The following is a 25336-nucleotide window of genomic DNA, read 5'->3' as shown; positions in this document are numbered from 1 at the left end:
TCCTCGTAACCCAGTGTGTTGAATAATCGATCCATGAAGATAGCCCCCCCCTTCAAGCACGAGCTCCTGCGAGCCTTAACCTTAACTTTTCCTTTCAACGGTCCAGGTACATCGGGGTAGCGTGTATGGAAAATATAAACGGCAGTGGTATTGTCGTGGTATGCGGTGGGTTTCCAGCTGGGGTCGGTGTAATGGAGCCATTTCAACTGTCTGGTGTATGAGTACACACAGGGCCCGGTTACATGCTGAGAGTTATTGTTAGAAGCCAGTTGCACGGTGATATGCAAGTACTGGCAGTGTGGTTAACTACCAGCTGTTAGAGTAACTACATTCCGGGTGCTAGGAAGGGGATCTATTCATGGGAGCAATGACTGACGAGTCTATGCCTCGCCAGTGACTAGAAGACCGGCCAGAGTTAAGCTCTGATTGCCCGGTGATCCTCTGTATCCTCTTAAGCATTATGAGTCCGCCGAAGGGCAGGAACTATGCTAGGGAAGTCTACAATAAGTGAAAGCTCTACAGCAATGATTAAGCTTACACCTGAGCGGCAGCTCATTCATGCAGGCCCTCGGTTGTGTGGCAACCAATGCTGCAGGTGTTACAAAGGCTTTGACTAAGGGTGGTTGCCTTGGGTATCGGAAACACCTGCTGACGCTTAGAGAAAAGCGGGGTAGTGGTGGTATTGTTTCCGGCACCAAGGAAAGGCTTCACCGGAACTTAGTAAGGAGTTAGGAGCAGAGAATAGAGGCCTTCGGAGTATAAGTACTCAGGTTCATTCCCGCCCTTCAGTCGGATTCTCTCCAGTCTTCATTAGAAAGAAAAACCAAGTTCTTATCGGTAGCAGAGCCCTTAAAGATTATTGAGTTCTAGCGATAGTATCTCTGAATAATCTGCAACCTGATTGTCTATCTTGCACGGCCGTCTCTATTCTATCCGATTCTATTTCTCCTAGAAAGGACCCCCGTTACAGATAATCTTTAAGGCTCAAGTCACCTTCAGATTATTCTTCCTCTATACAAAATGTCCGCCCTCCCAGCTCCGGATGTGCCCCTTCAGATTGAATGGCAGCCGGTGCCCCTCCAGCTTGATGCCACCGGGCAGATACAGCTTGTTAAGAAGCCCAGGACCACTCTACAGACCTACATTCCCGGTTGTGAGCCTGCCTGGCAAGATACCGACGAGGTTTCCCTTCAGCAGTTCTTCACAGAGCTCCAGACCTACCTCCAACACAGCCTGCAGAATCAGTTGACCCGAGGCGGTCAGGCACTCCTCGTTGTACAAGAGCATCAGGCAGCACAGAATGCTCTTATGGCAGAAGCTCTCGAGTACATGAAGATGGAAGTCAACGCTGTCCAGGAAGAACTCCGGAGGTATGCGGAAAGAGATGAACTGGAGTCTGATGCCATGGAGATCGAGTGGACAAATCCGGCCACCCCACCAGACTTTGTTGCCGAAATACAGCGAGCCCTCGATGAAGGAAGGCTGGTGGTGGGTAGACCAGGAACTCCGGCACCAAATCCTCACTCCAGGTCCTCTTCTAGGGCAGCCACCAGAACAATGCAGCGAAAGACCAACCCCTTCGCAGCATTTCCGGTCCGATCCTCTAGGAGAGTTATCCCTATTGTGCAGCCAGCAGTGGGAGCATCTCCCTTACCTCCCAGCCACTTTAGTGGAGTACTCCCATATCTTGGAGGAGCCGACCGATCCTTTGACTATGAAGGAGAGCTCTTCCCAGGTGCAGGGCGAGGACCTCCCAGTCCACTAGCCAGGAACATGGGAAGGTTCACGATGTCTGGGGCCGCTCAAGCAGCACCAACCTCACCGTTGGCCAGCAACCCGTCACCAGTAGCACCTGTGGCCCCTCCTGCTGCGGCCGCCGCTCCCCCTCCTGCTAATGCACAAGGTGGAAGCGGTGGAAATCAGAACCCTCCACCTCCCGTGGCCAGCGCTCCCGCCCCAGGAGATTCAGACAGTTCTGACAGTTCAGACTCGGAACCAGAAGGTGGTGATAGAAGAGGCTGGTGGAGATACCTTAAGAAGAAGTTGGAGAAGCAGCAGAAGAAGCTGTTGGCAATGATGTCCCAGCAGTACCGACCTCCGGCCGCCTCTCCCCCTTCTGTATCTACCAGGGCCCGAGAACCAAAGGCACCACCACCCTCTAAGTTCCAAGGCAAAGCGGAGCAAGTGGAGACCTTCATCAGGCAATGTGAGAATGTGTTCTCCATTGAGAGCCTGTCATTTACCTCTGAGGAGGTTAAAATTCGATATGCAGGCAACTTGATGGAAGGAGAGGCAGCGATCCGATGGTATGAGGCATACCACAACTCAATTGATCAAGCCTCCGCCAACCATCTTGCTGGAATGCCGGTAAAGTTGGAACAGAGATGGAAGCGCTGGGATTCCTTTGTGGATGCTTTTAGAGTAGCCTTCGGTGAAGCCATCTCTAGAGATGATGCGGTAGCCCATTGGAATACCCTTACCCACACGGCTCGAGGAGGAATAGACCTCTTCTTGAATACTATCATTCAGCTGATGTGGAAGACTGGCTATGAGGGTCAGTTGGTGGATGATAAGATCAACAATTCCCTCCTTCCGGACCTATGCATGAGTTGGGCCCTTTTCAATCCCGAGCCAAAGTCCTTAATGGAGCGGATAGCTGCTCTAAGAGAGTTAGGGCACACCCATGAGAGGTACCAAGGATTGGCAGCTGAGAAAGCGCCCCCTCGGACGAAGAAGGATCCTCCCGCTCAGAAGGACCAGCAGCCCAAGAGGAAAAGAGAAGCTGCTAGCTCCTCTAGACCTCAGAAGGCCCCTGGACCTAAGGACAAAGCGGTGGAACTGAAGGGTATCCCGGGGGATATTCTAGAAGAAAGAAGGAAAGCAGAAGTATGCTTGAAGGTATGACCTTCCGGTACTCCCTATTGGTAGAGTGCATAGACTGACTTGTGCAATAGTGCGGCAAGTCCAGACACAAATGGACCGATTGTTGGTCAAAGGAACCTACTGTTGTCCGAGTGGCAGCAGTGAGAGTACAAAAGCGGAAAAGAGGGAATGGCAAGTCCAGCTCTCAGAAGAAGGCTAAAGTGGCTGCTGTTGTAGCAGAAGATCCACTTGTTGTACTCCCGGAGGTTACAGAAGGTTTTGTTTTTCAGCCTGAGCAAGACTCGGACAATGAAATCATCTGGTAGAAAAGTCTCTGTTTGAGTCTATGTTTACTAGTTTTCTGTTATATGGGTTTTCGGTTTCTATGTTTCTCTTGAATAAATTATGATTGAGTTTCTGCCTATTTGATTGCTCCAAGCACTCTGAGGATGGGTTTAAGACCCGAAACAGCTGGCCTGTCAGTGCTCTACCAAAGTTACATTTGCTACAAAGACACTTCCAAACCGCTACCTAAAAACTACTACACATCATACCTGCTATATAATCGCTTGGGAATAGAACCAAAGGATCTTTGATCTTAGTAGTGCCCGAAGCTATTAGCTATGTTGAAAAGACAAAGAGAAACGAGTTCAGAACCCGCTGTTAAGCAGAGAAGGTTGGAACAGAGGCTTCCCTCCTTACCAGTACATGGAAAAAGACCTATACTGAAGGCAGGACTGTCATGGACGGTCAAAGGAAAGGATGAAGGCACCCAAGGCTCTTTCCTGTTTGACACCGGTTGTACAGGAGCTATCCTCAACCAGAGTTTTGTCAGAAAACATGGAATTCCCTTAGTGCGGCGGGATCATCCTCTGACAATGTTTGATGCTCAAGGAGATGTCATGATGGGAGGAGGCGAGTATTACACTCACCCGGTCCGCATGACTATGGGAGATCATAAGGAGACACTCCGATGGGAGGTGGCTACACTGGAAGAAGGAATGACCGGTTACCTGCCAATTAGTTGGGCCAGGAAGCATAACCCAGACATCAATTGAGAACTCAACACCATGAGCTGGAGGAGTGACTACTGCAAGCAGAATTGTCTCCCAGTGGCCACCAAGATCGAACTGATCTCTCCATACCAGATGTTGGAAGAAGAAGAGACAGTCTATCAATTGGTTGCTTCAGTATGGCATGATGAGGACGGAGGTGATATTGCTGAGAAAATACACCACCTATACCGGGAATGGGCTGATGTGTTCAGTCAAGAGAAGATTGGGGAAATGCCGCCGCATTCCCATAATGATTTGAAGATCAAACTCTTGCCTGGTACCGCTCCCCCATTTGGCCCGCTGTACCCATGTTCCGCTCCAGAATTGAAGGCCCTCCGAGAGTACCTGAACAAGGAATTGGCTTCAGGAAAGATCTCTAGATCTAATAGCCCTGCTGCGGCGCCCATATTGTTCATTCCTAAGAAGCATGGTACATTGCGGATTTGTGTGGATTACAGAGGTTTGAACAAGGTCACTGTCAAGGACAAGTACCCGCTGCCTATCATGAGTGAGCTCAGAGATAGGTTGTTCAAGGCCAAGATCTTCACAAAGATAGACCTGAAGAACGGCTTCAATTTGATCAGAATAGCCGAAGGTGATGAGTGGAAGACCGCTTTGAGAACCCGCTATGGACTGTATCAGTATAATGTGATGCCGTTTGGTCTATGCAATGCTCCCTCCGCCTTCCAGGCAATGATCAATGATGTGCTAAAGGAACTACTGGATGAAGGAGTGGTTGTCTATATTGATGACATCCTCATCTACTCGGAAACTGAGAAAGAGCATGAGCTACTGGTCAAGAAGGTACTACAGAAGCTTAGAGAAGCTAAGCTCTGTGCCTCGATCAGCAAGACATCCTTCCATGTCCGAGAAGTAGAGTACCTAGGCTATCATATCTCGGAAAAAGAAGTATCTATGTCAGAAGACAAGGTGGAGGCAGTTAAGGAATGGCCGGTCTCTGAGAATATCAAGGCAGTACAGGCATTCCTCGGATTTGCAAACTTCTATCGCCGCTTCATTGAAGGCTTCAGTAAGGTTTGCAAGCCATTAACTGACCTCTTGCAAAAAGACAAGAAATGGTATTGGACGGCAGCACATGAGCAGGCCTTTGAAGAACTCAAGAGGCTGTTCACAAGCGCCCCAATTCTTCTTCATTTTGACCCTAGTAGGAGAACGGTGGTCGAGACTGATGCCAGTGATTTTGCCAAAGGAGCGGTGCTCTCTCAGTATGGGGACGATGGAAAGCTACATTCGGTGGCATTCTATTCTAAGAAGTTCTCCCCTGCTGAGATCAACTATGACATTCATGATAAGGAAATGGGAGCTATTGTAGCCTCTTTCCGGGAATGGGAACACATGCTCAAATCTTGCGAGCAGGAGATCACGGTTTTTACAGACCACAAGAACTTGGAGTATTTTAATTCTACCAAGGTTCTCACTAGGCGGCAAGCTAGATAGTCTGAGGACCTCGCAGGCTATAATTTTAAAGTTGTCTACAGACCGGGAGAAAAGAATGGCAAGACTGATGTGCTATCTAGGCGCTGGGACCACCGCCTTGGAGAGGGAGGTGAAACTCTGCAGCTGGAGCCACAGATCTTTTTTAGGCCAGGTCAATTGGTTTTGGATCCTGCAAAGCTAGCGGCTGTCAGGGTGAATCAATTGCAGAATACATTCTTAGAGCGCCTATATGCGGCTGCTAAAGAGGATAGTTTCTGGCAGGAACTGCACCGCTCCCTGGTTGAAAGGAAACCAAATTTGGACCAGAACTTGTCGGTCAAGAACGGTCTCATCTTCTACAAGAATAGATGGTATATACCCAAAGACAAGAAGCTTCAGATGGAAATACTGTCCGACACCCATGACTCTAAGGTGGCTGGTCATTTTGGCCAATTCAAGACACTAGAGCGGGTGAAAAAAAACTTCTTTTGGCCCAAAATGGATAGGGATGTTGAGGAATATATCCGGAGCTGCGACAGCTGCCAGAGGAATAAGACCTCAAGACACAAGAAGTTTGGTATGCTCCAACCGTTGGAGATACCCTATCGGCCATGGACTTCCATCTCTATGGACTTCATTGTGGGATTACCGGAATCTAGTGGGTTTACAAAAATCTGGGTAATAGTGGACCGTTTTTCGAAGATGGCACACTACATCCCTCTCCCTACCCTCAATAAAACGGAAGATTTGGCTAAGTTGTTCTTCAAGGAAGTTTGGAGACTCCATGGTTTACCTGATGACATAGTCTCGGACAGAGACAGTAGGTTCATCTCTCACTTTTGGCAATCTCTCATGAGCCTCCTCAATGTGAAGCTGAAGATGTCCACATCCTTTCACCCTCAAACAGATGGTCAAACAGAAAGAGTTAACCAGACCCTGGAACATTACTTGCGAAGTTATTGTTCATATCAACACGATGACTGGGTAGAACTCTTGCCTTTGGCAGAGTATGCATATAACTCGGCGGTCTCTGAGTCTACCAAAGTATCGGCTTTTTATGCCAACTATGGTTATGAACCCAGGACCAACTGGCCGGCCCCAAAGGAAGGAGTAGAATGGAACAATCCAGCAAGCGAGGTCATGATTTCTCAATGGGAATCTATCTGGCAGGCTATGAACGCCAGCTTGGGTAAAGCTAGATTAAGGATGGCCCGGTGGTATGATGCTCATGCCCTGGCACCACCTGAAATCAAGCCCGGAGATGAAGTAATGTTGGACCGGCGCAATGTGCAAACAAAGCGGCCTTTGGGAAAACTGGATCAGAAGAAGATGGGACCTTTTAAGGTCTTAGAAGCTATTGGTACCCGTGCCTACAAGCTCTCTCTTCCCCCTCAAATGGGAATCCACCCGGTCTTTCATATCTCTCTTATGGAACCTTACAGAGCACCGGTAGATCCTGAGAGAAGAGTTCCGCCACCGGAACGCGAGGAGATTGAAGGAGAACAGAACTGGGTTGTCCGAGAGTTAGCTGATAGCCGGGTCAATAAGAAAGGGAGACGAGTGGAATATCTAGTGCTGTGGGAAGGTTATGAGAATGAAGATGCTACATGGGAACCTTGGGAGCATCTCAAGAAGAGTGCTGAAAAAGCCCTTCGGGATTTCCATATGAGGTATCCTAAGAAACCCAAGGACAAGCGGATTGTTGGGGTGTAGTTTTTCTTTAGGTTTTCATTCCTTGCATATTACGGAATTTCTTGTCACATAGAATAGATGGTAATAGATTAGTTATAGATCTCGGAGACCAAGATCCTGGAAGAGGGGAGTGGTGTAACGGAGCCATTTCAACTGTCTGGTGTATGAGTACACACAGGGCCCGGTTACATGCTGAGAGTTATTGTTAGAAGCCAGTTGCACGATGATATGCAAGTACTGGCAGTGTGGTTAACTACCAGCTGTTAGAGTAACTACATTCCGGGCGCTAGGAAGGGGATCTATTCATGGGAGCAATGACTGACGAGTCTATGCCTCGCCAGTGACGAGAAGACCGGCCAGAGTGAAGCTCTGATTGCCCGGTGATCCTCTGTATCCTCTTAAGCATTATGAGTCCGCCGAAGGGCAGGAACTATGCTAGGGAAGTCTACAATAAGTGAAAGCTCTACAGCAATGATTAAGCTTACACCTGAGTGGCAGCTCATTCATGCAGGCCCTCGGTTGTGTGGCAACCAAGGCTGCAGGTGTTACAAAGGCTTTGACTAAGGGTGGTTGCCTTGGGTATCGGAAACACCTGCTGACGCTTAGAGAAAAGCGGGGTAGTGGTGGTATTGTTTCCGGCACCGAGGAAAGGCTTCACCGGAACTTAGTAAGGAGTTAGGAGCAGAGAATAGAGGCCTTCGGAGTATAAGTACTCAGGTTCATTCCCGCCCTTCAGTCGGATTCTCTCCAGTCTTCATTAGAAAGAAAAACCAAGTTCTTATCGGTAGCAGAGCCCTTAAAGATTATTGAGTTCTAGCGATAGTATCTTTGAATAATCTGCAACCTGATTGTCTATCTTGCACGGCCGTCTCTATTCTATCCGATTCTATTTCTACTAGAAAGGACCCCCGTTACAGTCGGTGTAGCCTGTCCATTTAACAAGATATTGCAGGCTCTTATTTTTTGTTTCCTGTGAGTCGAGGATTTCTTCGACCGCGTACTCCTCTTCCTGTTCAAAGATGATAGGTGGTGGTGGTGTTAGGATTTGCCCAGGGATGGAATCATTTGCAGCGGAGTCTAGCAGCGATACATGGAAGAGTGGGTGCATTTTCATGCTCCTAGGCAGCTCGATTCGGTACGCATATGGCGATATAATCTCTTTGAAAGGGAACAGTCCCAGCTTCTTCCAGTGTAATTTTTGAGAGTCACGGGCAGTTCGGATGTTTTTTGCTGAAACAAACACCATATCACCGACATCGTAGCGTAGGGCAAGCGTTCGTTTGGCATTAACACTTGGTCTTGTTGGTCTTGTGCCATGCAGATATTGGAATATAGGTATTCGTGGAGCTCTTTCATATTCGAAGTGAAGCCCTTAGCGTTGAGGATTGGTGGGATCCTGTCAAGCAGCTTAATTATCACTGTAAACCGGCGGTGGAAGCTATAGTTCGCGAAGAATGGTGTGGCTTTGGTAGATGCGGAAACCTTATTGTTGATGGAGAATTCTGCCATAGGGAGCCATTTTACCCAATCATCCTGTTGGTACGAGACGTATCTACTAAGGTTTTCTTCCATTACGGCGTTCAGTCTTTCAGTTTGGCCATCGGTCTCCGTTTGGAAGGCGGTGGACATTCTTGCTTCGATGCCGAAATGTTTACAAAGAGCTTTTCAGACTTTGACTATAAATTGCGTGCCGCAGTCAGAGGTGAGATGTGTGGTAGACCTTGGAGTTTCCATACATTTCGCAAGTATAACTGGGTGAAATCTTCGGAGTTGACGGTCGTATTGCAGGGTATGAGATGTCACTTCTTTGTTGATCCATCAACAATTACTATGATTGCGTCGTACCCTTTGCTGTCTGGTAGGTCAGTAATGAAGTCCATTGATACCTCTTGCCATGGTTGTTCAGGGATCGGTAAAGGTCGAAGTAGACCGAGTTTTCCATGGATATTGAGTTTACTTCGTTGACAGGTATAGCAGTTCGAACATTGCGGGCAATAAGATTCCGTATCAGGGGCCAGTAGTAGTCACGACTGATGAGTTCAAATGTTTTTTCATGTCCAGGGCCTCCGATGGAGAGAGCGTCATGCTATAGTTTGAGGATCCGTAGTTTGAGAGGGTCATAGTCAGGTACATATATGCTACCTCGTTAGAGCAATCGGCCTTCAACCTTGGTACACTCGGTGAGTGATATATCTTTGATTGTTGTTCACCTTTGTTCCGCATGTCCAGTATCTTTTGTGGAAACGGGTCAGTGTTATATCTCTCATCGAATAGTCTATTCAGTGAGGCGTTCTTTTCAGCGGGTTTGTTTGAGAAAGAACCCGTCAACAAACTTAGCTTTGCTTCAAAATTCTCCTTTTTCAATACGACTTGACTCTGCTGTAATTGCCTTTCATCCCCCTCTTCAGGGAGATTTCCTGATCTCCTTATCGATGCGTCCAGTTTTCCTCCTTGTTTCCCTGGTCGGTACTTGATGACAAAATTGAACAGTGAGAGGTATTCCACCCAGCGTGCTTGTCTCCGGTTGAGTTGTTTAGTACTCATAAAGTATTCGAGATTTTTATGATCGGATATGACGGTGATTGGGTATGCAGCCGTTTTAAGGTCCGGTCGCCATTCTTCAGAGGATCGAATGATCGCCATTAATTCTTTGTCATAAATCTCGTAGTTGCATTCGGTGGGGGAGCGCTTCTTTGAGAAGTATGCGACGGATCAAAGGGTACCATTATCATGGTATTGGGAGAGTACACTGGCAGAGACGTAGTCAAATGCATCTGTTTCTACAGTAATTTCCTTCTCAAGGTCGAAATGGGTGAGGATGGGAGCGGTTGTAAAGACTTCCTTCAGGACGTTGAAGGCAGCTTGGGCTTCGAGTATCTATTCAAACGATATGTCCTTGCGTGTCAGTTTGGTAAGGGGAGAAGCCAGTTCTGAGAACCCACGTATGAATCGGCGGTAAAAGTTGGTGAACGCCAGGAATGCTTGCACATTCTTGATTGTTTTGGGGATGGTCCAGTTCCTCACTGAACCCACTTTCCTTGGATCCATTTTAATGCTATTGGGTTCGATGATGAGGTCGAGGTAGGTGGTACTTTGTGTATCAAGCTCGCATTTCTCTGGTTTCAGCAACACTGCATTTCTTTGTAGGGCTTCCAGGACTTTTTCGACATGTACCTGATGTTCCTCGACAGTGTCGCTATAGATGAGAATATTGTCAAGGTAGGCTGTACAGAATATGTCGAGGTAGTCACGGACGGAATCATTGATAAAGTGTTGGAAGATGGTTGGTGTATTGGTGAGGTTAAAAGGCATTACCGTGTATTCTAAATGCCCATAACTCGTACGAAAGGCTGTTTTCCTTTCCTTACCCTCATACATTCAGATCTGATTATACTCTTGTCGAAGGTCGAGTTTGGTATACCACTTGGCTTTGGAGTGGCGGTCGAGAGTTTCTCGGATAAATATCTCAATGGGGTGAGTAGTGAGTATTCCGCAGGGTACGAAGGAGGTAGTAGGGGTCAGTGGGGGAACCTGCAATTGGGGTCTTGAGGAACTCCAGTGTTGGTAAGGGCCAACGGGACAAGAGGAGCAGCAGCGCAGTGTTCTTCTTGAGTAAAGAAGAGGTGATGATATTGTATAGTAATAGATAGCGTAGGTACAGAAGACATTGCGTATCAAAAGAGAGAAGAGAAAGAGAACAAATACAAGGATGAAAACCTCCTAATATACCCAAGGAAATCCCAGCGTTAACAAATCCAAAGTGACTTATACCCTTACGACCGACAGAACCCGATAGAATTCAATAGAATCTTTCTGACTAATCCAACTCCCTGTAACCAAGTGTATTAACGAATGAATCTATAAAACCCCGTCAACTCAGCCTAAAGATTTCTCTATTCCCCACAACGTCTAGTTGAAGTGGGAATGTCCAGTACAGTAAAGAGCCCTTGGCAGGTTCCAATACTGTCTGGCCACGATGGAATGTTCCTATATCGCTGGTAGTCCCATATCGGCCGTAATAGTCTTGCGATGTAGGTCTTGCCGTGGGCTTTGGAAATATGTACACATGTTCTCATTACATGTGCTATGCTCTCAAAACAGGTTGATCCCGGAATACGCATAAAGCATGCAAACAAATAATAAGATGAGGCGAAATGATTTACCGTAAAGGTAACAGTACTAAATGTTGTAGAAATTACGGAACGCTGTGGAAAGAGGAATCACAGTGAAGAAAATGAGTGATGGGTTGTGATGCGAGTATGGTAGGGTAAGGAGAGGACAAGCATAGAAAGATATTGGGTAGTAGGTCTAGGACAATAGTATGATACAGCTCGGCTACTAGCATTTGCAAGGATTCAAGGTTACGTGTCGGAATTCGGAAGGAGAACGGGACTAGACAGGGGCGCTTTTCTATTGGGGTTATCTTCAGGTTGATGGTGTTATTCTATTATCGTCATGTTTTAGCATTAGGAAGTGGGCCTTGGCATAGGTTCCAACATGTATAAATAGGAGACGGTTCTGGCTCGACTTAGTGGTATCATCGGCCGTCAAGCGAGTGGAATCCGGTCCACAATATTAAATCGTTTAAAAGTTACAGAATTATCGCTTAGCCTTGGCATTTCCCCAAACACTACGTAAATCTGGAACGCCGCTTTCGTAATATTGTCGACTCGCTGGGTGCTGTCGCGCTAGTGAGCGCTTAGATAGAATTATGGACTCGTGTCACCATGTGGGACCTATACTGTGTCCCGATGGGTCACCACAATATAGATAGATAGTTACCGAGGAATAGCCTCCTAATCCATCAGTCTTCTGTCTCTCGATTAGGTCCTATTGATTCTAGTCTTGATACCGTTCATCCATCACGAGAACAGCGCCCCGCCTTACAGTGCCAGAACCTTTCCTCCAACTCCCACTCACCAAAACTGACTCTTTAATCAAGACTCGGGGCTGGCGGTATATCACACATAAGATGTCACCGTTACCGTTACCGTTATCTAGCCTGGGATTGTGAGGTATTCCGGCAATAGATTTCCTCTACTTTTGGACTTGTAGAATCTTCACATCGTCTCCTGAGGTCGGAAGTGGTTCATGTTTTTAGGTTATCTCATATTGGTCGTATGTAGACCTAGCCCAATTCGGAAGCTACATACATACGTGTATCTATCTATCTATATACCTGTTCAAGGGATCTGTTGCGGCCGTGGGGGTTTGGGTCCGAGACCACTACTTTGCGCTCGAAACGATTTTTGAAAACATTTAAGATCTTCATACATGGACTATGCCACACGACCTACGCGTTGGGTATAGACCCCGGAAGGATTGGGGTATAGCAAAGTTCGAGCTCGGAGGAAAGGCGGGTTTTGGCTTGAAGGGGGTTGTCTACATAGCCGGGCTGAAAGGATCTTGTGGCGAGAAGCGGTACTACGGGGGGCAGGGGACGGACACGTTATTGTGAAAACAGAAACCTAGCCCTCGCGCCAAGACGATATCCTCGCCGTCCCTTCCAGAGGACCAGCCAAGTTCAACACCTCCGGAACCATACCACAGCAGTGGGCTATCACATTTCCTCATTGTCCGCAGTGTTCCAGTGTCTAGCATTGGCGAACTGGTATATGGAGGGTAACCAGCCGCGGAGGCTGTAATTTCACTGCTCGTGTTTGGATAAAGATCAAATCCGTGGAGGCCCTGGTAAAATCCCCTGAAGCATGTATATTCCTTTTCTTAAACGCCTGATCCCTCCATCGATGATCTTCTCTACAACCCACAGCTCGAGAGTTTGACATCAGGCGAGTTCGGAGACCACATGTATGAATCCGTTGCATTTACTGTTCTCGCTCTTGTGAAACATACCTTTCTATTACAACCACGGATAATTGACAAATGTACTCTACAAAAGATGTTACTATCACTATCATGTTGAATACGGGGTTGTGTTGCGTTCTTGATCAGTTTGTACCATTCCTACATGTATCCAAGCACCAATGAGCATTTTTGGCTGCCGCTTTGAGCTTTCACATGCGTGGGACTTTGCTGTGGGCTCACGCTGCTTGAGTACAGGTATGGTGCGCCCTATCTTTAAAGGTGACATGTCACTATTGCAGTTGGAACAGGTTTAGCCACCCAGGGTGTTTTTGGACCAATCAAATAAATTAAATTTATTGATTTCCAGCCATAAACTGGGCCAGGTGAGGGTATAAATAGGTATAATACAGTTCCACTTCAAGTTTTAGCGCTTCTTACAAAAACGCCCGTTTTCAAGCTCTAATAACTCCTAAAAAACATAGATAAAATAGTCCCGGCTAAAGAACATCTAGAAGATAGAGGAGCGGGCTTTCTATAGACGGATTCTTGATATCTTGCTTGGTTAGAAAGTTATTAGCGATGCCAATTGCTGTCACCTTTATGATCGGGGGTTTCATACGTTTCGGACAAGCGCCTGATGTACGGCTCGAGAATCGATGGTGGGTGTAAACTTTCAGCAGACAATCTCAAGGCCCGCGGGGGGGGGGGGGGATGGGGTTCGCGCGGAAGCCAGCCACACTTCGCCACAGCGATACTAAACCGCGGGCTACATCTTCTTCCGCTTTTTTAATTGCCAGATATTTTTTTGTTTACACACGTGCCCCCCCGCCGGTTCTTGAGCCATATCGCAGATCTACTCGTAGAGGTTGAGCAGGAGTACAGTGGTGGTTATTAAGTCATCGGACGGCCTAGCCACAATTTTACCTGTAAACGTACGTCAATGCGGTACACGAACAGGAAAGATAACGTATTACTTACAGAGGGTCAAATTGTATCCATTTCTTTTTGAAAAAAAAGAAAAAACATATATACAGCAGATAATATACCGATAATAATCATTCTACCAATTGCAAGATAAGTCTATCCTAAAAACTCCTGAAAGTACACGAGTTGTGTATGTGGAAGCATAGATTATCTTCGAAAAGAAATTTATGTCATGATATTAGTATTAGATCACTCACTATCAGGGCGGCAGGGATAGTGCGGCAGTGCAGCGGGCGTAGTGCGGCCGGGCAGCAGGCTCGTAGGCATTAGCGCGGGAGGGGTCAGCAGCGCATTACAACAAATTCAATCATTGCAACCAATCAACGTTAACCAATTCAGGTGCTGTGCGAGTGACCCGCGTGCGCAAGTGTCTCCTCATGAGTGGTATTGTACAAAGGATACAAGCAATGGAAGTCTAATCAGGCGATTGCCAACGTACTCTAGGGAGTCAATGCAAGGGTGGATCTATAATTCCTTGGCTAATCAAAGCCAAGCCTGTCAAACAATGCTTCGGATTCCCCAGCGCAAAGGGTCTACTGCTCCTCATAGGTATACTTAGTTGTATGGCTTGCAATAGCGGTCGTGTTAGGAACGTTTACCAGGATCGAGGACGGATTTCAGCTGAAGTTTGATATGCAGGGCGCAGATCGGTGCACTAGCGCGCCAGATTGGCCCGTCAACATGCTGCTGGTGTGGGGTATGTAGTTGGTTCGCTAAAATACCTTATTTCAACATGACCGCTATTGCATAGGTCTAGAATATAAAGGTCCGACGCACTCTTTTGTATGGTATACAATATCAGTCATGCCCCGGGATCGCCAACTACGAGGATCGAGAACGAATTTCAGCTGAGGTCGGTCAATTCTAATATGCAAGGTGTTGTAGCGCGAAGAGATCGGCCCCTCAACATGTTTCCTGTCTGGTACTAGCTGCGCAAAAACACTTTATTTGAACACGACTGCTGTTGCGTCAAGTGTAAAAGTCCGATGCACCTTTTTGTATGATATGCAATATCAGCCATTCTCGGGAGCGTCAATTACGAGGATCGAGGACGAGTTTCAGCTCAAGTTTGACAGATCTGATATGCAAGGCGCAGATCAATACCACGGTTTTATGTCTTGGCATACTCACCATGAGAACAGTCCTAAAAATAGCTCCCCACGTTCTCAAACAGGGTGTTCGAGCTTTGGAACTGAGATGTTCGTCCGCAGGAACTGGGGTGTTCGAAGTCATGAACATGAGTTATACAAACTGTTTATACCGACTGTATAACCGGTTTGGCAGATTCCTAAACCGTTCAAACAATGTAATGAGAACGATGAACACTGCACCAACTGTTAAGTTAAACGGTGCAGTTAAACCGGTTTGAACCATATAACCGGAAAACCACTGGAAACCCTGGTCAGTTGGCACTCAATACACTATATGCAAAGCTCTTTGTATGGGCAAGGCCGTTATATCTCGAGAAATCCACTATTACTGTATTCGTATGTGCTCGGTCCACACCAAGGCGAATTGGAGGCATCAAACTTCACGTCTTCGTGCAGGTTATACACTCCTTTCTACCCCAGAATTAACCTTTAACTAAGTGGAGATATTACATTTCGCCCTCTGCGCAGAAAGTGCTGGCTCCAAATTCCCCCTGTATGATCAATTGGTTGTGGGAGGATCGGCGCCGGTCGGTTTAGTGTGGTTTACAGCTAAAGTCATCTGGGCAAAGGGACTGTCATGTGTAAGACATGCGAGAGGGCAAGGATTCACCTTGAGGTGAAACGGTGGATAGGACGAGTCTTAATCTTTTCAATCCTGTGTACTTGGCAAATAAGGGCTAACTTAATACGTGGGTATCACCCGGACGCTCAAGACATTTGCTAAATCTCTCGAGTGCATAGATACCATAGAAAACGACTGGGTAGGTATCCCTTGGACTGCTGAGACATGAAGATTCGCTACCTTCCTGATATGGGAGGTAGAGGCAGTGGCTCAGTGACTTCGCCATAAGAGAGCCACGGAGGTAAAGTCACTGACCCACCGCATATACCTCCTAAGAACGGAAGGTAGCGAATCTGCATGTCTCAGCAGTCCAAGGGATAGGCACCTCTTTGCTGCATTATCAGTCTCTAAAATAATCAGCAAGCCCATAAACTTCACAGATTGGTTCTCTACTTTGGCTCATCATTTCCTCGTAGGCCTGTTAGCGCATGAGAGAGATTTTGCTTCTTCAACATCCAGGTGATGACGACCGGCTCAGGTTGATTTCTGTAGATCAAGTGTAGAAGGAAGTAGAGATCTCTTTCTGGTCCGCTGCATCTGTCGTCTGATTTCTATCCACCATCCATTGAACTAGAGCGGTAGAGGATTGGGCAGGACGAAGGGAGGCTATGACGAAAATTGTTTCTGAGGTTTTGATTCGAATCCGGTTCGTCGTTAATCGCCTCAGTATTCTCCGTCTCGCCCAACTATATGTTCATTTTATGATAGATCCTCGATGCACACAGACCCCTTCAATTCTAGCTTCAGCCTAGGGAATAGGGCGATGATGGATGCAGCTGACCCTCACTGAACTACGTCATGGCAAAGGGAAGGGCGACAGTACAATATATACGGGACTAGTGTCCGCAAACCAACGCAAAATAGTCTTTTATCGCACTTTAACGAATACCAGCGGTGTAAATGAGTGGGATGAGTTGTCTGTGAAGGGAGCCAAACCCCAGCCTGAATCACGGGTGGGGTAGTAACTACAAAGTTCATTAGAATTAATGTAATGTGCAAATGAGCGGATAACTGCTAAGTAAAACAAGAGATCCTGTATTTCTGGTTAAATCTGGGTTCTAGCTCCGCGTGTGTGAGTGGTATGTCCGGACAATTTGGAAGAAGGCTCCGCGTGCGCATATGCAGAAGTTGGTTAATATTGATTCTACCAACCTTTCTTTGACCCAGACATACAATTCATATTTGGCGAGATAGTCGATTTGACGACAAATAGCAGGAGGCTATCTGGTGAGTTCTGAGCTTATGGTAGGTTCTTTCTTACCTGAATGTAGCACTCTTGCATAAAAGAAAAAGAAAAACCAGTGGTGTGCCGAAATGTGCTGGAGTTTTGAGAGGTCCACCCGCGACTGAGGTGGAGGGGTGGGGGGATCGATTGATCAAGTAAACTGGGACCCGCACGCCTTATCAATTCGACCAGAGGAAAAAAACTATTTAAGGTAGAACATCACCGTGCCTTCCTACCTCTCGTCACGCAGACTCAACAGCCAACTTCACTCTTCAACAATCAACTTCACTCTTCAACAATTTACAAAAGTGCGAAACTCCTAAGCCTTCCTTGAGTATATCTTTCCAATAAGCAGCGAGTAGTAGGCGCAGTTCAACCAAGAATTATTCCTCCAGGCGGCTATTATATATAACGTTTAAGGTAGGTCCCCGAGAGCGGTAATCTCTCAAAACACATTTAACTAATGCTTCTAGATGGAAGGCGAACGCCGCGTTTCGCTTCAACCTGGGACCCGCTTTAACCTGGTCATCAACGAACGCCGCCTGATCCTTGACTGTGACGCCATACAGGGCTGGAACATTGAGCAAGTTCCCAATGAGGCGGAGCAGTTCCGCATCCGGAGCATCGGAGATAACTTGAACTTAGCGGTGCGAGTTAACACAGTTGTGGAGCCCAATGTCATCCTTGTCCCTCTTGCAGAGGAGGCAACCCAGCGCTGGAGGATGGTTCCAACCGACGATGGGTACGTAGCTTTGCCAAATTTTATATTTAGCTATTTACTAACCCGCCTTCCCTAACCGTTTAGCAAATTCCTATTTGAGAGCGTGGCAGTCCCTGAAGTCTACCTAGTTGGTGATGAATCTATGGAAATTGCCCGAGGCAAAATGAGTATCCGAGTCATCAAATTCTCGGGTATGATGGATAGCCCAATTCCCTCCCGGGCCAAATGGAACATTGAGGGCACACAGGTGCGTGTGCGAGATTCATAAGCCTTCTTTGAGTCTTATAATCTCTCAAACACATTTCACTAACGCTTTTCGCCTATCTCAGGTTTCGCTGCGACTTAGACAGTATAACATGGTCAGAAACGGGGAAGACGTGATGATGAACCGTGCGGCCGGACAGGGCTGGGAATTTGTGCAAGTTCCCGGTGCAGCGCAAGTGTTCCACATCCGGAATAATGGAGAGAACGTAGCGGTGACCGTTGACACGGTCGACGGGGAGACGGTTGTGGGGCCCGGTGTCAGCCTTGTCGCTGCCGGGGAGGAACCCACTCCCCAAGAGCTCGCCGCCCAGTCCTGGGAGAGGGTTCCAATTGATGGGTATGTTGCTTTGCGAAATTTTATAGTTAGTTATTTACTAACCCGCCTTCCCTAACCGTTAAGCCAATTCCTTCTTCGAAGCATGGTAGACCCTGACGTCTACCTAGCTGCTTATAATGTTCTCCAGCTTCGTTTCGACGCGGTGTATATCGAAGCTATGAGAATCTCGAATGTTATGTTTAACCCAGACCGTGCCCTGGCCAAATGGAACATTGTCGAGGACCCGCTGGTGCGTGTGCCAAATTCATAAGCCCTTCTTGAGTCTTATAATCTCTCAAACACATTTAACTAATGCTTTCCCTAGAATGGAGGCCTATTTCACGTTTCGTTCGTACCTAGACCCTTTAACATGGTCGCTAACGAACCCAGCGTGGTCCTTAACTGTAACGCCACACAGGGCTGGAACTTTGAGCAAGTTCCCAATGAGGCGGGGCAGTTCCGCATCCGGAATATTGCAGAGAACTTGAACTTAGCTGTGCGCGTTAATATGATCGGCGACAACATGGCTGTGGGGCCCGGTGTCATCCTTGTGACTGCCGGAGGGGCACCGACTCCCCTAGAGGAGACAGCCCAGCGCTGGAGGATGGTTCCAATTGATGGGTATGTTGCTTTGCCAACCTTTATAGTTAGCTATTTACTAACCCGCCTTCCCTAACCGTTTAGGCAGTTCCAACTTCAAAGCGTGGCAGACCCTCAAGTCTACCTCGGTGGTGAAGAAACTAGTCCCGACCTCCCCCCTCATTCAGGCCAAATGTGTGTCCGGACCAAGAGTGTCCCGGCCAAATGGAACATTGTTGAGGACGCGCAGGTGCGTGTGTGAGATTCACAAGCCTTCCTTGAGTGTTATAATCTCCCAAACACAATTAACTAACGCTTTTCGTAGAATGGAGGCCTGCGTCACGTTTCGTTCTTACCTAGACCCTTTAACATGGCCAGCGGAGAAATGCAGGTCTTGGTTAAACGTAGCGTCGCACAGAACTGCATCTTTGAGCATGTAGATAATGAAGCGGGAGTGTACCGCATCAGATTAGATGGATCGCTCCCCAATATCGTCACCCTTGACGTAGTCCAAGGTAGCCAGACCGGTGGGAATGGGTCCCGTATCATCCTTTCTCTTCCTGCGCATCAGCAAGCCGGGGTGGGACGCCAGCGCTGGAGGATAGTTCCATTTGAAGGGTATGTAGCTTTGCCAAATTTTATAGCTAGTTATTTGCTGACCCGCCTTTCCTGATCGTTTAGCAAATCCCTACTTCAAAGCGTGGCAGACCCTACACTCTACCTAGCTGGCCGTTATTTACCCCACCTCTCCGAGGCTGCTGGAGACATCATGGAAGTCGAGGCCGCGCTAATCCAGAATATGGATAGCCCACATCTTGTCCGGGCCAAATGGGACATTTCGGACCCGCCGCCGCCACCCACGCCGGAGGAGGCTCGGCAGGCTGCGCAGGCTGCGATGACTGCGGCGGTTGCGGAAGCTGCGGAGGCTAGGGGGGCTGCGGTCGCTGCGGTGGCTGCAGTGGCTCTGGCGGTTGCGGGTGATCCGAATGATGCGGCTGGGACGGCTGCGACGGCTGCGGTGGACGTGGTGGCTGCCAGGGCTTTGGCGACTCTCAATGCTGCGTGGGGTGCGGCACTTTGGGTGGCTGCGGTGCTTGCGAATCAGGCTGCTGCGACGAATGCGGTGGTTGAAATGGCTACGGCTGTTGAAGAGGCTATCGATGCTTCGGGGGCTGCGATGACTGCGGTGGCTGCAGCGGTTGCGGGTGATCCGAATGATGCGGCTGCGACGGCTGCGACGGCTGCAGTGGCTCGTGCGGCTCAGAGGGTTTTCGAGGTTAGGATTGCTACGAATATTGTGGGGGCTCAGGTGGCTAGGGTGGTTGCGATTCTTGCGGGATAGAGTGGATTGGTCTTGGGAGCCACGCTTACACTTTTCGCGGGACTTGAATCCGAGTTTCCGCCAATGGCTACTGACTGGTTATGTTTGTTTTCCGTTTGGTGTGGATGAATCATGTCTTCTTGCAGTCCGATGATGCCTGTAGTGTAAGCAAGAGATGCGGATTCGAGCTTGTTTAGCAATTGAAAAACTTGAGGAGAAATTACATGTGCTGGTGTTCCTTGGACTCAACCCGTGATGGGCTTTGCTAGCCAGCTCAACATAGATAGATAGATAGCCCTATACACCAAAGAATATCAGTCAAGTGCCAAACCATCAGGGGCCTACTTGGTATATCGTATACGTAGCTCTGTGATATAGCATCCCATTCGTAGGATACGGACATGGATATTTCAGAGGAAGCCACCTTGGCCGTTTGATTTTATAATGTCTGTTTGCTAGATGCCGTACTAATTGCTGACTGTTCTTAACAAGCAAGCAGGTATCAGATTTCGATGGCATAGTATCCAATCTGAATCTTTCGGTGGTCTTTGATAATAGCCAGCATATCTGTGCATACATACACACTAGTCATCTTCTGGCCCGCCTGGCGGATGAATTAAACAAAAGAGAAAAGAGAGACGACCTGTCTGGAAGGACCACCGCTGCAGATCCGAGACCCTAGTCCCCCTGTGGTGGCAAATATATGTCAACAGGGTTTCCAGTGGTTTACCCGTTCCAACGCGCGAACCGGCTCTGATAAGTTCTAAACCGGTTAATGTTGATGATGATTCAGTTCGGTTTATCATCTATAAAAGTTGAAAACCGGCTTGAGCTGGTTTGACGAACCGTTCTAGCATGCGGCTACCCGTTAGCGATTAGTGGACCACCGGAACTGCTCTACATTAGAGTAATCAAGTTTCGGTCGGGAGTACCATAATAGAAATCTTTCGTTGTAGATACTCTTATCAATTCTCCCAGTGACTGGCTCAGTTCTAATGATAGGCTGCTTACCTGGAGTAAGACAACTACTACGAAAGCAGACCACCGTTCTGGAAGGGAAAACCGGTTTACAAAACCTCTATCCAGTCCAGTCCAGTCCAGTCCAGTTCTGCGTCCAATCGAGTCTAGTTTGGTACGGTATGAACCTCCAACCAACGTGGTCTTTCCCTGATGAGCGGGGTACCCGATTCGTACGCTGTGTTGAATCGGAGGGCTTACAGGTCGGTTAGTAACGCCGCCACAAGAGGAAGACATGTTGAAAACCAAGAAATAAGTAGAAGCTCAACCTAGCGTGACATTAGAGGCCAAAGGACTAACAACGTGAATTACCTCAATAAGTAACTAATTTACTCTCTGTTAAAAACAAACAAAAGGATCGTATGTGGAATATTGGCTGGCTCCCACCACCGAGCTGGCTCTCAACTTCGGGAATATTGAGAGGGTTTAACTGGTGAGATTGCTGTAACTAACGAGAATACTGGCTGGCTCTCGCCACCGAGTACGTATCCTAGCTTTAGAATTTCATCACCAACATGTCTCCCACTTGTACTTGCTGGCTTCCACAACCGAAGTGCTCCCACCACCTCTTGAAATAGTACGCTCAGCACATTTCATAGTATTGGAGGATTCTCATTTGTCATTATGAGTCATGGGTTCTGACTCATTATCTCTCTGGTATTTATTAGTCATGTCTTTCTATTACTTATACGGTTATGATTTACTATGTTTTGTGTTACCTTTCTTTAGTATAAATATGGGGTATTCCCCCCTCTAGTTAGTTGGGATAACACGCTTAATTACTACACTTCTCTACATACATTTTCTCTACCACCGACATGGCTTCCATCACCGAGCCAGCTCCCACCACTCACTCACCTGACTAAACACTCGTCCCGACCACACCCCCCGGAGTCTGGAATCCAACAGGCACCTAACACCAAAATGGCTCTCAATCTGACCGTTACACCTCTGAAGTTGCAATATAGGTGGCCGACTCTGCTTTGTATGTGAATTGGAAGCCAGGCTTCGACCACCAAGAGGGCCTCCAGTGGGCTTCCATGGAGCTGGCTTCCGCCGCCGAGTATATATGCAGGCTCCCACCACCCAGCGGGCTCCTAACACAGGCTCTCGCCACGGACTCACCTCCCCCACTACCGACATGGCTCCCAGCACCGACTGGCTTCACCACTCAGTCGGATCCCACCACCTTGATGGCTCCCACTACTGCGGTGTTCAGTCACATGTGTGGCCCAGGAGGAGAGGAGGATTTGGATTGCGTGTGTTGAGTATGAAGAAGGAAAGAGGGGGGGGGGGGGTCGAGGGCGGTGTCGAGGTTGGTTTGTAGGTGGAGGGAGGAGGTGGTGGGTTTGGAGGTGGAGGGAGGAGTGGGATATGGTGTGGTTTAGAAGGAGGTTGTTCAAGGCACGACGACGAGAGGGGTTTAACCTCCTTTTCCTGCAGATCTCACTAGATCTCGTCGAACCGAAGACCGTATGTACCCCCCTCTATCTCTATCTCCGCGCCCTGCATGGCTGCGCCCACTATGTTTAATTTGTATCGGAGATCTATTATATTTGATAGTAAAGCCACACCAGATTTTTCTTGTTTCGCAACCGAATACTTCGCTTATGATCGCACCCCAAGTTACATACGTATACCACCGCTTCACCCCCGAATCAGGCCTTTCACGAAGACTCCACTTCACGGCCGCGCCCAAAAACACCGCACCTCAAGATCGCAAGCTCACATCCAACTACATCTCCACACCGAATGTAGTCGTCGATTTGGAGGCATCAGAATACGAGGCGAGGGGGGTACTCCAGATGGAAGGTGGTTGAGGGGTGCAGGGAAGTTCAGAACAATACGTGCTCGCACGTAAGGTGCCTACCACTACTGGCAGTACAGGTATCAAGTAGTGTCTTGAGATAGATCCACGGTTTCCTGGGCCAAAAAGCCCGCAGAGCAGATCCTGAGGCAGATGCCCGCGGTTTCCTGGACTAAAACGCCCGTAGTGTCTTGAGGATGTTGGAGATGGAGAGGATCCTCCGGACCGAACCCGCCGCATCGTAGTAAAAAAGAAAACAAAACAAAACAAAACAAAAATGAGGCATGCGGAAGAGGTTGCAGCCCCGGAAATGGGTAAACAAACAATAAAACACTACCAAGACCAGACGGCAAAAAGGAGCAGGTTATGTCTTCGCTGGTTGCCGGTTTTCACGACTTATTAGCGTGAAGATATTCAACAGGCTAGGTGTTAATGGGGCTGTCACACTACCAATAGAGAACAAATTTGCTCCAAGTAAGAAAGATCTGCCGAAAGAGGGGTGACGGGCGTGACGGAATCAGGTTTATGCCCACTTAAGGTAGATTTACAAGGGCCTGAAAACAGACGAAGACATCGGAACGATTGCCGACTGCCCCTGACGGGGGTAGCAACCACGGGGGTGAGGTGATTCTCCGACCCCAACGTAGTGAGTCCAAAATGAATTATCAAACCTCATACGCGATTGGGAATATACTTGTTTTGTTAATTTAGCTGCCCTGTAGAAGGAAAAAACCTTAAATCCCCACACCCGTGAGCGCCATATAAAGTATCTTGAAAAGTTGATTATACTGATCATGTTTGTTCCTTGGATGAGATCGGCCTTCTCCCTATCCTCTAGGATGGGTTGAGACCACCTTATAGCTGCTACATTGCGTTACTCGCTTTCTGAATACAATCACATCTTGCTTGTACCTACGTGAACATGTGTTTGTATATGTTTTTTTCACTCGAGTGATAGGGGTAGATTGGTAAGCACAAATTGCAGAGCAACCGGCTCAACCCATAAAAATGAGAGTGTTGCTCGCAGCGGGTAAGAGATGTCCGAATATGCATGTTCTGAGATGTAATTGGTATTATGGGTAATAACAGTTGAGTTAGACGAGCCGGGTGAGTTGAGATTTAGTGCCTCTATGGACCCTTATGCTGCCCCCCCAAAGAAAAAACAAACCTGGTATGCCTTTAGTATTAAGCAGGGGCGCCAACAGTCACGCCAGGCAGCCGGGCAATGGTAAACGTTGGATGAAATTGATGGCACTGGAATGGATTGATCTCTCAGCGAACTGAACCTTGGTTGATGTGATTGCTCAACCTGAATCCTATCACCTATGCTACGAGACAATATATTGAATTGACAACGCATTGGCACCATGGGAAAAGCATTATCTGGGAAAGGCATCGCGGAGAGGCATCAAAATGATGCATTTCCCCCCTGGTGCAAATGAATCTGAGTGCCTCTGACAAACGCGTGCCCTGAAAATGAACCAGAAGATTCGCTTCTCAAAACCTGCTTCGTGGGAAACGAATCAAATGATTCATTTACATGGCTGGTAGAGCCTCTACCCCTTGGACGGATGAAACCGTCAACTTCGCAGCTTGCCTTTTTGAGCTGATAATAGCCTAAGCAGGTATCTAACAGTTATTTATGATTGGCTCTATGCATATCATCAACCATTAAGCGCGAACGGATGAACTCAACTCAGTGCACGCACGGCCCAGACCTGGGCTAAGAATTTGACAGTTTCAACAGTCCAAGGGATAATACTTATGAAACGCATCAACTGATGCGTATACCCCATGGTAAAGATAGTTGACGACTATTTCTTTCTCTTTATTCTCCTAGCGATGTAAATAAATCATTAAATTTATGCATTTCCTATGAAGAAAGTCCTGGGAAATGAAGCTTTTTCTTCACTTTCAAGGGACGCTTGATTGTAAAGAAGGCAAAAGATTCGTTTACAAAGTTCATTTTGTCCCTTTTTTATGCCCTTCTTAGCATCAACCTCTTATGGTAAGATATTTACAAAGTTAAATACGTGTGTTGATAATATAGGTAGTAATGTACACCCGTGTGAAAAAAGGGAGGAAACAACCTCTACCAAACCCCAATGAAAAGTGAAACGAAAAATTACGAGAAGTTCTTTAACTATATCATGAGAAAGAGAATCGATACTACGGCCTCTGAACTGTATTCACCATCCTGTATGGCCTCCCTTGCCGGACTTGCCATAAGGTATGGTTTTTGATTTCAAGTCATTGTTTCGTCACCTTTTTCAAGCGGGTGTACGAAAATAACGAAAATAATCTCAGTGTTGGGGTAGAATTAGTTAGTTACATGGTGGTCATTTGGTTGTATTGATTATTGAACTAATTAGCTAAATATAGGTAAATAATTAGTTACATGTTGGTCGTTTACGATGGGATGAATCATTTATCTAAATAGTCAATTATTTAAATTCTGGTCGATGTCTTTTTAGAAAT

The 25336-nt window shown here is 47.4% G+C and overlaps 3 protein-coding genes across 3 annotated transcripts; 2 read left to right on the top strand and 1 right to left on the bottom strand.

Annotated features, from left to right (window-relative positions):
* Positions 1-9053: 9053 nt before the first annotated feature.
* Positions 9054-10358, bottom strand: H6S33_001006 (uncharacterized protein; the record flags this gene model as incomplete). The annotated part of the gene is made up of 3 exons (XM_044832436.1): positions 9054-9737; positions 9795-9913; positions 9989-10358. The coding sequence occupies 3 exons, from the start codon at positions 10356-10358 to the stop codon at positions 9054-9056; spliced, it is 1173 nt and encodes a 390-aa protein (XP_044693973.1).
* A 6564-nt stretch (positions 10359-16922) lies between these two features.
* On the top strand, positions 16923-20055 carry H6S33_001005 (uncharacterized protein; the record flags this gene model as incomplete). Its single annotated transcript, XM_044832879.1, has 10 exons — positions 16923-16942; positions 17229-17253; positions 17307-17575; positions 17639-17801; positions 17884-18155; positions 18219-18384; positions 18460-18755; positions 18819-18963; positions 19039-19331; positions 19395-20055. The coding sequence occupies 10 exons, from the start codon at positions 16923-16925 to the stop codon at positions 20053-20055; spliced, it is 2310 nt and encodes a 769-aa protein (XP_044693972.1).
* Positions 20056-22661: 2606 nt separating this feature from the next.
* H6S33_001004 (uncharacterized protein) lies at positions 22662-22871 on the top strand (the record flags this gene model as incomplete). The annotated part of the gene is made up of 1 exon (XM_044832868.1): positions 22662-22871. The coding sequence occupies one exon, from the start codon at positions 22662-22664 to the stop codon at positions 22869-22871; it is 210 nt and encodes a 69-aa protein (XP_044693971.1).
* Positions 22872-25336: the final 2465 nt, after the last annotated feature.

Source organism: Morchella sextelata, assembly GCF_020137385.1.
Source record: "Morchella sextelata strain SCLS chromosome Unknown scls_10, whole genome shotgun sequence".
NCBI classification, from domain to species: domain Eukaryota; kingdom Fungi; phylum Ascomycota; class Pezizomycetes; order Pezizales; family Morchellaceae; genus Morchella; species Morchella sextelata.
This window is presented reverse-complemented; position numbering and strand designations above follow the sequence as displayed.